The 16,715-nt window shown below is 47.2% G+C and overlaps 1 protein-coding gene across 1 annotated transcript in view; it reads left to right on the top strand.

Moving 5' to 3' along the window:
* Positions 1–16,715, top strand: part of NEGR1 (neuronal growth regulator 1) — a gene marked incomplete at its 5' end in the record, with an annotated part of 171,890 nt that overhangs the window by 129,991 nt on the left and 25,184 nt on the right. The window contains one exon of the mRNA XM_042820070.1: positions 3,523–3,674. Within this exon, the coding sequence (XP_042676004.1) occupies positions 3,523–3,674 (152 nt within the window). The remainder of the gene's footprint in view (positions 1–3,522; positions 3,675–16,715) is intronic.

Here is a 16,715-nt window from a genome sequence, read left to right as displayed (position 1 = left end):
GCTTTTGTTTCTGCGCCGGTAGATGAGGCATAATAGGACTGTCCGCAGCTGGGCTGTGATGGTGATAATTGCCATAATGAGCCTAGGGTTTAAAAATGCTTTAGTAATTACAGCCTTTGAAGTACAGCAGCCAGAAAACGTCCACTGGAAAAGTCTAATAAAAAGAGATTTTTTTAAAGAATATGGGTTTTTTAAGCCATCTCCGTAGGCTTCCTGCCTCAGGTTTCAGGGGTGGCTCATGGAGGCGCCTTGCAGTGCAGCTCGGTGCCCGCAGCCCTTGCACAGCAGCAGCACCTCCCTGCAGGAGCTCCCAGACTGAGTCCAGCAACCTCAGTGTGCGCCCCTGTGTTTGCATCCAGCTTTGCTTCTGCGTCGGTAGTGCTTGGTAAAGGTCAGATATCTCTGCAGGATTGGCTTCTAATAGGAGGTTTTGCTTTGCACTCTCACCTCATCGAAGATGTTGAATCTTCGCGGAATGTGAAGTTTAAACATTGGTGCAGGATAAAATCCTGGTAGAAGCTGTGCAGGTACATCTTCTAGCTGCTGGAATGTCCTGGCTTCTGAACACTGGGTTTCTCATCAGCTCTAAGATCCCATTACACGTGGGAACTGACACGAGAATATTAATGACCATATTTCATAGGGAACCATCTGTCAGCTCATTTCTCACTGGCCAGCTGCTCTCCTTAGGAGCGCTGCTCTCTCTCCTTCCTGACTTCCCACAGCAGCCGCAGCCATCTCACTCTGACCATAGATCAAAGCATTCTGGAAAACACCATAATCAACCTTTACTACATGTAACAGCACAGACTTTCCCTCTGTTGGAGAAATTCATCTGCATCCTATTTCCAAGGGTGCACGTCATATTGTACATATGTCGGGGAGGAGTTGGAGCAGAAAAAAAACTGTTGGAGCACAGGTTTTAATATAGACCATGGCACTCTGGATTCAATTAGCCATTTCCAGCATGATAATCACCTCTCTATTTATAAAAGTCACCAATTCCCTTCTTCTTGAGTGCATTCAGTGTCACAAGAGCAGCGGGAAAGGATAAGCAGAGCATTTCAGGACACGGAAGTTGTGCCTTCTGTTTTCCATTTCAGTTGCTGTATCACCTGAGGCTTGCTATAATCAGCAAGACAAGCACTGTCCTGTTGTGTCTCACTGCTCAAATATTCTGTTAAATCTAATGGTACATCACTGTTTGTCCAAGAGCTGCTAGCAGACTCACAAAACACATGTGGCCACAGAGGGACTGGGAGCCTCCAAAGCACCACTCGCAGGACAGGGAGGGCTGCACACGCACTGTTCATTCCTACTCCCAGGATCATCTCATCATAAAAAAAAAAGTCAGTAAAACTAAAAATAAGACCAGCTAAAGCCTATGTCCAGCTCCACCTATGAGGTGTTTGCAGGACTGCTCCTCTCTCTCCTCGCTGGGCTTGCAGCAGTCACTGCTCATCAATTCTCCATGCATTCCTGCCATGCTTTGGGAACACCGAGCTCAGGGCTGAGAACTGCTTGGGGAAAGCAGGGGAGGAACCCAGAGCACTGCCTGCCATCCCATGGGCGTGCAGACCACACAGCCCTGGAGAGCCCACATGAACTGAGGATCAACTGAGGGAATGGGCTGGTTCAGTATGGAGAAAAGGATGCTCCAAGGGGACCTTATGGGTCTCTACAGCTCCTGGCAGGAGGTTGGAGAGATGGGGTTCAGCTCCCAGGAAACAGCGACAGGATGGGAGGTGCTGTGCCAGGGCAGGGCAGGCTGGGTATGAAGAGAAATCTCTTCTCCAAAGAGCAGTCACAGGGCTGCTGTGGTGGCACCCAGGAAAGGAGCTGGGGAAGGAGCCAGTATAGGGACTGCCCTTGAGGGCTTTAAATTCTGAGCAGGAGCCAAAGCTCTGAAATGCATCACATTAAAAAGTGACTGGGTGAAAAGTTAGTAAAAGCTTCTTAAAATTATGATAGCATTTGGCTTCTAAAGCTGCAGAGGGATTCCCTGTGGAGGGGAGGAGGCTTTGCTGTTCTGAGTCTGGTATCTGAAACTCACAACTGCTCAAGTATGCTGTGTTACAGGGCTGTGAAGAACTGCATCTCAGAAATTGAACAGCCATGGGGAAAAAGCCCAAAAGCCACTCATCTAAAAATATTAATTCTCTTCTACTTGATAAAGCAAACAAGACCTACATTTGAAATAACAAAACTTGTTATAATGGCTTAATATACTGCAATAATGTGAAGTCATTCAAATATGAAACTAAAGGTAGATATCCCCTGGGACTGGCACAGACACATGGTGTTCTCCTCATGCATTGGCATAGTCTCCAAAATAAAAATGAGATTCCATTTCCATGTTCAGCTCATGGCATGGAGCAGTGGAGTAAGGAGATGTGTAGGGTGGCTGCACATGAGTGGAGATGCTGTGTTCCGAAATGGAGCTGCACACAGGTAGCAAATGCCGTGTGCAGTCAGTGAGCTGGGCAGCAATGTGGTTGTTGACTCAGAAGTGAAAGCATCAGGTTCCTACAGCAGCAAAATCAGGTTTCTACAGCAGCAAATGGAGGTCCTGCAGGTGCTGTGTTCATGGTGACCAAAGCTGACCACAGACTCTGGCAGCCACGTGGCTCTGTGCTGTGTCCCCAGCTTGGCACCGTGTCATGGGAAACGTGAGGAATCCACTGTGAGCAACCAGCTGTAGCTGGCACTTTAATAACATGGGTATCCATCTGACAAGATGTGGTCTGCATACAACAAAAGAATTTGAACTGATTGTCTTCCTCTGTGCCAGAGCAGCGGTGTTTCTGACACGGCCTGGAAGCAGCGCTGTAAGCTGCACGGTTCGTATGGGACAGGGCCATGGAAGGCTCAGCTCAGGGAAAGGGAGCCCAGTGAAAACGGTTGTGTTTGAGCTCCTCCTGCATTCTGTTACCTGATTTCTGTTCAAGTTGCAGTCTCAGGATGCAGTGCTGCGGTAGCACATCCTTCCTAATTGCAACAGCAGTTCGTTGCTATAGAGGTCTGTAAAATAAATCGTGGTCTCCATCCTAATTAATCCCCTTCTTGGCTACGTAATCCCAATCTACCATCAGTTGGAGATGCACAGGGCTGCGAACAACCACCAGATTGTGAAAAACACCCTCTGAAGGATTTACTGTCACAGTCAGAAGTGGCGCAGTGTCTTTAGGGCAGCACTCTGTCTCCATGCTCAGTCCTACTGCCCACCCACAGCCCACCCTGCCCCTGCTGCAGCACTATGGGTGCTGGGCACAGCAGTATGGATACATGCAGGCGGGCACTGGGGGTGCTGCTTCCAGGCCAGCCGTGGGCCAAACTGCCCGAGGCTGCTCCCTTCATACCTCCAGTGCTGCCTCCCAAAGCAGCCCCACTGATAAGTTCGTTCAGCAGGGTCACGTGCAGACTGATTACTGTGCTATCAGCTGTATCTGTTAGAAAAAAAAAATCAAAAAGGCTATTGCTTATGGTATATAAGTTATAGACTTTTTTTTTCTTACTTTCTAGACTGATCAGTGGTCAACAAGGAATTACTATTAAAAATTATAGCACGAGATCACTTCTTACTGTTACCAATGTGACAGAAGAGCACTTTGGCAACTATACCTGTGTTGCTGCCAACAAGCTTGGGATGACCAATGCCAGCCTGCCTCTCAACCGTAAGTAACGTAGATGTGTGACAAGTGTTCGTGCTCGTTTGTTTCCACATGCCTGGGTTCAAAAGCAGAAAGATGTCAGCGTGCTTTTTCTTTCCCTCGTTTTTATCACAAGGCACACAAGTACCGTTACATTCCTCAGCAGTGGGAAATAACTCAGCTGTTTTTTTCTTCTGTGCTGCAGAAAGGCTTCTGTTTTGGAAGCAATGCCACATTTTGGGGGCAGCAACAAGTTGCGGATGTACAAAAAGACACGAGCGCTCAGCCTGCTTTGTGGCACGGACACTTAGCATGGCACAACCTTTCTGTACTGGCCAGCCAAGGCAGCACTGTGAGCACCATTCAGAACTCCTTGGGAGGTCTCCAAGGGGCACTATGAGCCCAGCACTGCATGCCTTTGGCTGCACACACCGGGCGGTAGGGTGAGCAGAGGGGACAAGCCATGGAGTCCTTTGATGAAGACAGCAGCCACTGGGATAGGCAAAGCAGAGTGCTGAGATGCTCTTCACATGAAGCTTACATAAAATGGGTCTCAAATGTCCTACTTGAAAGATATTTATAGCCGTGACTTCATAGTATTTCACATTTTTTGACTCTCCAGCCATCTGTTAGTGGCATCCAAAGATGTTCATAGCTGAACTTCCGTGGTAATCTGTCCTGTTTTCATAGCGATAATACTGAAAGACATGCATGAAGATATTCCTTGGTGGAAATCGGACTGCAGATTTTCATCTCCTTAAATCCTAGGGTTATTACCTTGCAACCACTAAGCTTTGTTCTTGCTGTGCTTTCTCTGTGTCGGTGTTATCGGGATATTTAACCCACCACCACAGAAATGCAATGAGCAGAAGGCAGTGTGAGGTCTTTCCTTCTGTTCCATTTCAGATTTGAGCAATCATTAACAAAGTGAACACAATGCAGCACATCCTTTAAGCAGAAAACGCAAAAAAGTGAGAACAGAAGAATTTCATAGCAGAAGCAAGTGGTATTTGGTGAGTTTGCAGTTCAGAGAAAGTAAGGCGAAGGTTTGGGTTATTTTGAACAAAGCAGTTCTGTTGCTGCCAGGGTTCTACCAGCTTTCTTTGCTTTTCTTTTGCAACGTGCCCACTGTTACAGTGCAGAGTGCAGAGGGTGAACACCTCAGGCAGTGCCAAGGTGGAAACAGCAACAGCAGGCATTCTCTGTGGTGAGAGGGGTGGGATGTGGGAAGTGAGAGGAAGTGCAGAAATGGGGGTCTGATTCTGACCACTCCATTGAGATGTGGGGGAGCTGCTGAGGTGTGTCTGAAAGGCTGAGATGGAGGGATTTGTTTTCTGCCCCCATCTGTTTGATTCTAATCAAAACAGGGAGGGGTTCCCAAAGGGCAGTCTGGATTTCAATTGGGAATTAAGAGCATTCGACTTGGGAGTGGGCATTCATCCTTCTTCAGAGTTTGCATTAATATCATCTGGAAAGAGTTTCTCTTTTTTTAATACAAAAGAGAAAAAAAAGTCTCCTGGGGTAACAACCTATTAAACATGGATTCCCTGATACTACAGAGGGGATTTTCTCTCCTGAAACACTGCTTGCATCTTATTTTGTTAGCAGCTGTAAAATGGACAGACTGAGCTGTGTGGGAAAAACAGGGAGCAGCAGTGGCTCCGATCAAGGAACGAATGGCAATGTGGCAGTTACTCGTGTCCCAGTCCTTCCTATCACCTAGATGTGTGGGGTTCTGGCACCGCTCCTGTCCTGTAGCTGTGTACGTGTGCAGGATCCCCAGCAGCTGTGTTGGACGGTCCCATCCTGCCATCTATGGGCCTAATTCATCACATGCGTAGTGCTGCCCGTCTTGGCTTTTCCCAGAATATTTGGTACTTAAGAAGATATTCTTTTCCTGTAAGTAAGGCAGAGACCTGCTGATTCATGAAATCCAATTTCTGCAGAAAACGCATTATGGTACGGACTCAGGGTATGAGGTTTCATTTACCAATGGAGAATGGAGTAATAATCAAGCAGCTCTTGCTTTTAAGTTGGTGCAATTTTAATTCAAGGCAAAAGGCAATTTCCTGTGGATAAATTTGCAAGGCCACCATGAGGGAAGTGAGCCATCATTAGCCGCTGGCAGCGAGGTGGGCTCCTTCAGCCATCACTCTGAGAACAGCCAGAGGTGAGGTGGTGGTCAGTGCTGCTGCTGGAGCAGCAACGTCCCCAGGGGAACATGCCCTGTCCCCATGCAGCCTCTCCATGTCCCAGTACGTGGTGTCAGGGCTGGAGTGCTGGTCTTCATCAAAGCTGTGTCACACTGGGAGGTTGTCTGCTCTGCCTGAACGCTGGTTGTATTACAGGACACTGAGTGGCTGCTGAAATCCCGTGTTTTCAATCTGAATGTAGATTTAATCTATACATCTGTAGGAACTGTAAATCTGCTTAGAAAGAGGCTGTTCACAGGGGCATAAAATTCCCAGCAACGTGTGATCTCTGTGTCTCTACAAGATAAGACACCTCAAAAGTCTGGATTGAAGCAAGCCATCACCTCACAGAAGATAGATGAATACAATCATTGCGTCTCAAGCAGATAGGTATCTATCATTATCATAGGCATTATTTTGTTTGTATTTTAAAAGCACATCTCCTAGGCACTCCTGAGTGTTTTTTATGAGTGCTATAAACAGCTCACCTGGGAAGGGATACCTTCCCTTGCAATAAAGGAGCCCATCACTGGCAGCTGCCCTGGGGATGATGCCCTTCAGTGGCTGCCTTTGTGCCCCACAGGTGCTGCTGAGCTCTGGGACAATGTGGCTCATATAGAAATCAGACGTATTGTCAGTAGTTGTTCTAAAATGTAAATAGCCATGAAGGGCTGCAGCAAAGGTCAGCAGCGACGTCAGGAAGGGCAAGGAGAGAACAGCGAGGCATGTGAGGGATGTGGCAGTATTTTCTGTGCTAATGTAATTGCTGCAGCTAAACAGAACTACCTTATTGCATAAGCATCCAACTGTGAGCTTACTGGTAGTGCAACATGGTTATGATCTTGTCTCAAAGAATTTGCATGCCAGGAAGCACCAGACCATGCCTCCATTTACACGTGTTCGTTGCATTGTGCGCTGGTTCCTACAGAAAGATTCCTAATCAAACTGCTGTGCCAACATTTTAATTGAGTTTCATGTCTGAAGTGCAAAAAAATTAATATTCTTTCAAAATTTTAAGTTAACTCTTTGTAAACAGCACGTTGCATGTAACAACATATGCATTCCTCAGGATAGTTGGTGTAGCATTGAGTGTGTCTACTGGGGCACTAAAGATCCAGGAGCATTGAGGGCACCTGCAGAGCTGTGCAGTGGTCTTACTATGCCATGTCTACTAAACAAAATTAATATTGAGACAGAAACCACTTTCTCTGGTAATTTCCTAGCAGCCTGACTCGTGGATCTGCAAACCTTCCCTCTCCTGCTGCCCCAAGCCGTAACAGTGAGGGACAGCAGGGATTTATGGGATTTGGGGGTTCTCACAGGCATTTCACTGAGAGCACGGCTGTAGCCACAATGCCGTTTTCCACTGCTGGCAGCTTTGGGTCCTGCTTCCCACTGCCCAGAGTGGTCCTCCCCCATCACAGTCAGGATGTGGCCCTGCTTCTTTCCTGTATTTGCAACTTTTCCTTCATATTTACACCAAGCATTTTCTTACTGCAGATGAAGGCTATTTCCACTTCTCCTTCCCACTGTGGGAAGAGATCGGTGCTCTCAGGACCAAGAAGGAAATTGGGGCGGACGGAGGGAAGGGCAGTGTTGGGTCAAAACATCTGTCTCCAGGTGCATAAAAGCCTCTCCTGGAATGAGAAAGGGAATGATCTGAAATGAGTGACTTTATGTACTGCTGAACATATTGCACTACTGCTGGCAATAACAGTGGTGATGGGTTAGCCTAGGGCTTGCTGCACAGACAGCATCTTGCCGTGACTGTGTTGCAAAGGCGGTTCATAGAATCACAGAATGGCCTGGGTTGCAAAGGAGCACAACACTCATCAGTTCCAACCCCTGCTGTGTGCAGGTCGCCAACCAGCAGCCCAGGCTGCCCAGAGCCACATCCAGCCTGGTCTTAAGTGCCTCCAGGGATGGGGATTTGACGTGCTCTGATGTCTGAGCAGCGGTCACCTTCCTGAAGGGGCTCTTCTTGCTGCCACGGGGATGGAGCTGGGCCTGGCAGCAGCAGTTGTTTGAGTGGCTATTGGAGATCATGCAAAGACTGCTTGGGACTTGTGGCTGGACAGAGAGCAGATGGAAAATGCCTTCAGGGGCAGTAAAACAAAACATAAAGGGATGTCTGAGCCAGCATGCTTTCTTGTGGTCTCTGTAAGGGGCATCCAGGTCCATGCCCACAGGGTTTTATGGCATATCCATTATAAAACCAAGTCAGACCTTTTCATAGTGCGTTGTCCGATCTGGAAACTCATGTCTGTGCTACAGCTCCCCTGTTATAGACCAAAGGAGATTTTGTTTTAGTTCTCCGTATGCTCTGTCTTTGCTGATGGGGCTTCTCACTGAAGCCCTTGCTTTGCTCTCCATGTCTAAGCTGGGCGAAGAAGCCTGGCTGCTACGGGAGAGGTGACCCACCAAGATGGAGCCCGAGATGGCCACCCAGCTCCTGATCAGCGTGTGTGAATTTGGGGAGTTGGAGGAGTGGGGGTCTGGGGGTCAGATCCTTGGGAGCCTCTCTCAAAGATGAGGGTACTCGTCCAGGGCACATTGATGGAGTGACTGCATTCCCAATGGAAAAAAATTATCTGAGAACTTCCAACCATCTCCAGTGTTATTTATAGGCAAGGTAAAAGCCTCTTTTCTCTCCCCTTTCTCACACAGGGTAAGACCAACGTGAGATGCAGTTGAACAGCATTTAAGCAAAACCGAGTGCTTTCTTTACATCACAAATAGGCCTGAGGAGCCAGTGTCAGAAAGCAGTGCTGAGACAGGGAGTCCAGCAGAGCTAGAGACAGCACCTTGAATTCATATACTCACACAGAATAACATAAATGGCCAAATCTCCCATTAATGTTAGTCATAACAATTCTGTTAGACGCTGAGCATGAGACCCTTCCATAAGGATGCTGACTGCTGCTCCAGGTAGCAATTACTGAGAGCTGAAGAGAAGTGTTCCAAGTATCCATTCTCCAGGTTGAGCTTTATCTGAATGATATGACAATAAGTGACTGAGATGGCACAAGATGGGAATAGCTGCTCTGAGAAAGATCAGCAGCATATGTTTCTCCTTGACATTTAGAAGCCAAAGAACATGTTTGTGTCTGAGGGGGTGCAATTTATGTTAATCTTTATTATGGTTCCTTACAGCAGTTGCCTTTTGTGTTAGTTTTTGTGAAGTTTGTGTTCGTATTCTTAAATTGTGTAGTTGTAACCATATGTTTTAGATACATATTTCTACTGCAATATGATGATCTGGAGAGGCTGAAGCATGTCTACGAGCATGTCTAGCAGCACATCTAAGCTTTCTTTCTGTGTATCAGCTAATTATGGTGATTAAAGCATTTGTAGTCACCTATGGACATTCCCTACAATGCGCCCTGATGAGGGTGAGGAGCACAGGAGGCCAGGGCTCCTTCTGAACCGGTGTTTCTTTTCGTGATGCAGAAGGGGTAGGAAATCTTGAGGTAAATTAACATACGAGAAAAAGTGAAAAACCCAAAGTGGAACATGCGTAACAAATGGGGTGAAAATGAGAAGTGTTATAAATACTGACATAAATACATTTTGTGACTCAATCTGGTATGCAGGCTGCAGGCTTGGTCTCGGGATGGTGGGGGAGGTTTGTGAAGCGCTGGTGGGAGACAAAGGAGGAAAAATTCCCATGTCAGGAGAATGAAAATGAGTGCTTCTTCATTAAAATATACTGCTAAATGGGGAGCCACTTTATGTAACGGGTTGCCCAGGCCAAAAATGTGGGACTTTGAAAAAGTATCAAGGATATCAAGAATTTTCATGAAAATCATAGAATGGATTTTAAACTCCAGACGTCAGCGCTGTGTGCTTGCTGCTCTTTGGGTGAAAGCCCAAATCCTGCTTGCAGTACCTGATGAGAGCTTCTGTCTTCATTTTGTGTTACTTTTTGTCAACAGCGACAAAACAGCCTTGGTTTGACAGAAGGATGATTTGCCTACTGAATTCTGGTTTATTGAACAGCAGTTAGTTGAAACCAGTGTTTATCTGAAAAAAAAATTGTTTGCATCTATCATGCCATGTGTTCTCTAATAAGATTACTAAAAATAATAGACACAGATAATCTCCACCACATTTATTTACATTTCATGAAAGCTGCTACACAGTCCCAGGCATCCAAACAGTTTGTGGAATGAAGAAAATCAGAAGGAAATATCTTTTTTTTTTTTTTCTTTTTTCCTTTCTGAGGTTTAAACCCCTCTTGGTGAGCCCACACCATGAACAACAGCCTCCCCTTGTGGTCCGCCCGCTACAAAATCAAATGCTGAGGTGTCCCAATAAGCCTCTAAAAGTGAAGGAGAAAATTCCAAATCTTCTGAATTTCACCTTGAAGTAAACCACAGATCAGACATGATCACAGAATCACAGAATGGCCTGGGTTGCAAAGGAGCACAATGCTCATCCAGTTCCAAACCCCTGCCGTGTTCAGGGTCACCATGGCAGAGCCCAGAGCCACATCCAGCCCGGCCTTGAATGCCTGCAGGGATGGGGCATCCATCCTTCCAACCTCCTTGGGCAACCTGTTCCAGTGCCTCACCACCCTCTGGGTGAACAGTGTATAGCTTTTATTTATTTAGCCAATGAAAAGAACAGGGGGTACCAGTCCCTTCTCTGTCCTGGTGCTGCTGTGGGGCTTTCTTTAGCGCTGACCATCTGTGGGCAAATGCTCTTCAGAGTGGAGAAGCTGTGGGGTGGGGATCCAACAGAGTTTTCTCTAAATCAATTGATAATTCAATGCTTTTATAAAGATCTTTTCCAGCGTTGGTGATTCCAAGATTCTATGATTCAGTGCTTTTAAAACTATGATTTTACAGCTAAAGACAGTTGTGTGCAGGTTGTCGTCTCCATTTTTGCTTCAAGGAAATACGCTGTTCTTCTCAACCTGGAGCTGAGCTTGAAAAGTAGGTTCATAGAACCATAGACTCACCAAGGTTGGAAAAGACCTGCAGGATCACCCAGTCCAACTGCCCACCTACCACCAGTTTTTCCCACTGAACCATATCCCTCAGCACAACATCTAAATGTTTCTGGAGTACCTCCAGGGCTGGTGACTCCACCGCCTCCCTGGGCAGCCTGTGCCAGCACCCAAACGCTCTTTTGGTGGTTCCTGGTAACAGCATGGCAGCATCACACACAGAGTATGGTCCTTCTGAAACAGGGCTTAAATGTGAATGCCTGAACGGGTGACATATGGAAGCAAATAGCCCTCTGTGCAAAACAACCACACACTGTCCCTGGCTGTTTATACAGGGGGGGAAATGACTGTTTACAAGGGTGAATAGTGATAGGACAAGGGCAATGGTTTTAAACTGAGATAGGGGAGGTTAAGTTGGATATGAGGAGGAAGTTTTTCAGCCAGAGGGTGGTGAGGCACTGGCACAGGTTGCCCAAGGAGGCTGTGGATGCCCCATCCCTGCAGGCATTCAAGGCCAGGCTGGATGTGGCTCTGGGCAGCCTGGGCTGCTGGTTGGCGACCTGCACACAGCAGGGGTTGGAACTGATGAGCGTTGTGCTCCTTTGCAACCCAGGCCATTCTGTCATTCTGTGATTCATTCCATGACTGCACTGGCATGTCTGCATTAGGATGCCTCATGAGGACGGCTCCAGCCCCGAGCAGATCCACACCTCCAGGGCATGAAGTGGCCCTGTGAGTGAGAAACTCCTGGAGGTCTTTATGGTCTTTGTAAAAAATGCCCTACTAAATGCATTGCTCTGAAGCCATCAATGCCCCATTGTACAAAGATTTTCCCAAAGCACCTGGGAGTTTCCTGGATGCAGTGGTACTCCTGCGCACTGGGAAGAGGTGAGGAGAGCAGTGCCGCAGGGGTGACCAAGCTGCTTGTTATTCATCATTTCTGCTCAGAGCTCAGCTTGTCCAGGGCTTTGGAAGCAGAACCTGGCTGTGCTGCTGCGCGTGACAGCAGAGCATGGGGAAATTGCCCTTGTATAAATATTTGAGCAATAGCAGCTGAGCAGAGCAAACCTGGGAGTGCATTGCCTCTGCATGTAAATCAATGCAATAAAGCATTGTGAGAAGGCCATTTAGGCCAAGGGATGAGGCCGGTCCAGAAATGAATGGACGCGATCTTGTCACCAATAAATCCTGTCTGAGCTGGGTTCTGCGGCACTCCGCTGCAGCGAGCAGCAGGGCAGGCAGCCGGAATTATTTCTACCAGGAAGCTTAGTGAGTTTGTCAGAGAGATTTGCCCTCAGTGCTAAAGAAATGAACCTAAGGTCTCAGGTCTGCCGCACAGCAAACAAAGGCCTCGTTGCAGTGCAGCTGCAGGGCAGCTCCATGCCAGCACTGTGCAGGGGCACCCACACTCCTCCTGCACCCCAGGGGCATGTGGGTGGCTGTGCTGGGATGTGACCTTGGCTGATTCACCTGCAACTTTGCAAAGCATTTGTTGCTGTCTGCATTCACTCCTTGGGGTGTGTGCTTGGATCCTCTGTTCCCCTATATGCTGTTTGCAGACTTCTGCTCCTCGATCTCAGGTTCTAAGAGCTCCCTGGGCAACGAAAGTATTTCATCCCGCTGTGTGTCTGCAGGACAACTTGTCCTAGCAAGCAGCAAGGCACTGGCTGTCCTGGTCCTACCTGTTTCCCAATACACATTTGTACCAAGTGGAAAACTTCTCTGTGAGTGGGGTTGGATGTCAAGGGGAAGTTCTTTGCCATGAGAGTGGTGAGGTCCTGGAACAGCTGCCCAGAGAGGCTGTGATGCCCCGTCCATCCCTGGAGGTGTTCAAGGCCAGGTTGGATGGGGCCCTGGGCAGCCTGGGCTGCTGTGAAATGGGGAGTTTGGTGGCCCTGCTTGTGGCAGGGGGTTGGAGCTTCATGATCCTTGAGGTCCCTTCCAACCCAAGCCATTCAGTGACTTGCTAATAACTGCAAGAACCCACACCAGTGTTCACCACTGCACTCCCCTCCCTTTCTCGGTGGCTGATGCAGAGCATCACATGGTACTGTGTGGCTCTGTTTTCCTTGGAGAAGTTCTCTTTCTCCAACCCTGGCTGGAGATGTGCAACTGTAACACTGGCTTAATTAAGTTTCCTTCTGCAGAAATTACAGACAGTTGTGAATTTCATCATGGCATTGGCACACACCACCATGTAATTTATATAGATTTGTAATGATTCATTTGATAGGCATTGTCTGTGGATTTCAGTTCATCAGGGATCAGTAGAACTCTAATTACATAGTAATTATTAAATAACTTATTCACAAATTGCCGTGCCAGCGAGAGCAGACAGCAGAGCAGCCAAGCAGCTCCGATCAGGGCAGCCTCTGAGCACAGTACGCAGAGCCAGAGAGAGACTATGGCAGTGACAGTGCATTGCTAGGGGAGGAGGGCCACCTGTGCCCCTGTTCCTGAGGCAGGGCAGGACTTCCACCTTCCCAGAGATGGCTTTCATAGAATCACAGAACGGCCTGGGTTGCACAGGAGCACAACGCTCATCAGTTCCAACCCCCTGCTGTGTGCAGGTCACCAACCAGCAGCCCAGGCTGCCCAGAGCCACATCCAGCCTGGCCTTGAATGCCTGCAGGGAGGCTTCAGGAGCACATTCTGTAGTGAGGTTCTGTATCCCACAGAGCATCCAGGCTGCCAGCATCGCAGCTCTGCGCGAGAACAAACCTCCTATCCTGGCCAGGCTTTGTTCAATTACATATTTCCTGCTTCCTGCTTACTACCATAGACCTGGCAATGCCATTCCTTCAGAGGTGTTATCAGCAGCAGGCAAGCTGCCGTGAGCGCAGGGAGAGGGTAGCTCTGTGGCATGCACCGTGCTGCATCTCTAAAGTCTATTTTGCCTTATTTACTTCCAGAAATACAGCGACAGTTGTGTGAATTTAAAGAATGACCTCTGAGAACAAGAGTATAATTGTTGCAGTGAGCGCAATGCTGATCGTGTGTTTCTGAACAGCAAAACTGCTAACAGATTTCCGTGCCTGCATTATTCATCAGGTGCTGGTGTGCACATATGAATGAAGGACTGAGTTCAAAGGATGCCGAATACTTTGTCACCTTTTCTTCATTTTGTTGCTGTAAAATCGTTAAAGCATTCTCTGGAAAAAAAAAATCTGAAACAGGACATAAGGAATAATATGCCAGTATTGTCCTCTACGATAGTATAACTGGAACATGTAAATAAGAATATTTCCTGTAACTTTCACAATGTAGGTGTAATTAAGGTGTCGATAGGAATGAGAAATTAGAGAGATTTCTCTGTTTTCTTCACCCGGTTTATTGCTGAAATCACAGACAGGTGACCCAGCACCAGGCAGGAGCAGACTCATTAGCAGCCTCATTAGACCTCTGACATCAGAAGTTCATATTCATTGTAGCAGTCCTGGCAGTGAGGCTGTGTGCCTGTTTGAGCTTTTGCTCTCTCTGCACAGTGGTCGTGCAGCTCTCTTCTATGAACTTGGTTAGAAAAGAATGGACTTAAGGAATCCTAGAATGGCTTGGATTGGAAGGGGCCTCAAGGATCATGAAGCTCCAACCCCCCTGCTGCAGGCAGGGCTGCCAACCCCCACTTTTAATACTGGATCAGGCTGCCCAAGGATGCGTTTATAAATGGCTTTGTACTCCATCATGAGTAGAACCATTCCTGCACCTTCATTCGTTTTAATTAAAAACACACGAGTTACTTGGAGGCTTTTTCTTTTAATAAGTGGCCCTGATGGGTTCTGCTGGGACAGCCAAAGCTGCCTTACGTGCTGTGACTGCTGAAGCAGCAGCTGAGGCTTTCCTCATTGGTGAGAGCTGCTGCCAGGGCTCTGTGTCCCCACTTACGGAGTTGGAGGTGCAGAGCTGTTGTCACAATGGGGACTGAATCAGAATCCTTCTGTTGGCAAGAACGTGAACTGTGTGGGCTCTTTTAAATAGTGTTTTGAAAGTTTACAATGGAAATATAACTTCCCTTTATGTGTCATTCTCCCATCTCCTGGATATATTTTTTGTGCTATAAAGTATTTCATCCCGTGTAAAATATGATCATTCATTATGGGACTTAGTAAAATTAAAAAGAGGAAAAAAATGTCTTCTGCAGCAGAAGGGCTAATGCCTAACCCTAAAGAGTGATGGTGCAAAGGCAGGCCAGCCCAGGCTCACGTGCATGCAGTGCTGTGCAATGCAATGCAACACAGAGTACCTGAGTGACTGGAAGGGCTGGAGCCAAGATCCATCCCTTCCCAGCCCCCATTTAAGGGTTGGCAGTGGAAGTGAGGGTTTCTCATTGGAGATCCCTGCATATCTGAAGTCTTCCAAGGGTGAGCAGATTCTTTCCTTTATTTCTGTGCTTATAGCTGTTGTATTTGAGCCAACCCTCACTTGCTGCAGCCTGGGCCCTCGCTGCTCTGCTCTCATTGCTGTGCTTTCTGTCCCGTTACAACTCCATAGATAAAAAATGTGGTGTTGTGGTGGCAGTGGGTAGAGTGTAGAGGGGACACTACACTGAGTCAACTGCTCAGCAACTGCAGGTTTCAGATTCAAAGGTGATGTTTTCTCTACGTGTCTCCTGGGCACTGAGCTGTTAAATACTTGTCATCCCATAATAAGGGAACAAACGGCTTAAATAAAATAAACCATTGCTTGGCAATTAAGGTGCAATAACTCAAACCTCTAAAAGAGCTCTAATTGTAATTGCAGGATATTAATGGTGAGTAAAAGACACAGAATAAATTAAGGGCACGTCTCTCCCCAGCCCGCTTGCACTTTCCATCCAAAAGATTTATTATTAAAGAAGTTTTTCCATTTTCCATTTAGTGTTGTTCTCAAACAGACCTTGGCTTACCCAGGCTTAAGGAGATTTATTTCAAAATAAATCATTAATCTTTATCATAGCTGACATAGCCCAGGGGAGATGAGATTAAATAAGCCTGCTTAATTATCAAAGGCCATAGAGGAAAATAGTTATGAGGGTTTTTTTCCAATTAATACATGTGTTAGTATTAGATTGCGAGTGGTATTTTGGACCAGTTATTGATTTCTCCAATACGTGAAAAGTCTAAATATTATTATATCGAAATCTAATGCTTTTATTGACGCAGACTGAAACAAACAAAAAAAGCCTTTTTTATTCCCCTGCTGCAAAATGCTCTCTGTGGCCTCTAGAAGTTCTCGTCTGGTAGCAGTGTGTTGTGGCACTGCTTCAGAGTTAGAAACTGCACTCTCATTAGAAGAGATGCTCTGAGCAAGCAGATCTCTGACCAGCCATCCTGTAGTAAAACATAACACCGAGTTGGAAAGTTCTCATACAGCATGTGTAAAAGCCAGTGCATTGTAAACAGGAATGTGTGTGCTCCTTTGGTGCACCTCATCCAGCTGCAGCCTAATCAGCGTTTGCTGGGCTGTCTGTGTTGCCTCATTTCCTTTCTCCCCCCACAGTGGGAGACCTCTCAGCTTCTTCCCACCTTCCCCCTCCTCTTCCCAGCACTCAGCAAGGCTGTCTCCATCCCAAGAGGCTCCTGCTGGCTGGGGTATCTTGCATGGCCATGGGATTGTTAAGGTTGGAACAGACACTAAGATCACCAAGTCCAACCCTGACGGTGTGGCAGCATGCTGGGTTCAGTCTATTTGGTCCCAGCTTGTATAGATATTCTGTTTTAGAATAGCAAGGTGTTGCTGTGAATGTCTGTGTTGGCCTCCAGCAGTGAGGAGCTGCCCAGCCTTTGGATTCCTTGCAGTGCTGAGAGGTACCAGGAGATCTGCAGTCACTGCTGCTGCTCGTGCCCTCTGCCTCCTGCAGCTCTGCAGCACTGAGAGCCTTGGAGCGAGGCCTTTGGGTTCTTCCTGGGTCCTAAACCTCATCTTGTGCCAAAACATGTTTTGAGC

Source organism: Centrocercus urophasianus, unplaced genomic scaffold (genome assembly GCF_019232065.1).
Source record: "Centrocercus urophasianus isolate 14NV4802_14NV808 unplaced genomic scaffold, USGS_Curo_1.0 seq_18, whole genome shotgun sequence".
NCBI classification, from domain to species: domain Eukaryota; kingdom Metazoa; phylum Chordata; class Aves; order Galliformes; family Phasianidae; genus Centrocercus; species Centrocercus urophasianus.
This window is presented reverse-complemented; position numbering and strand designations above follow the sequence as displayed.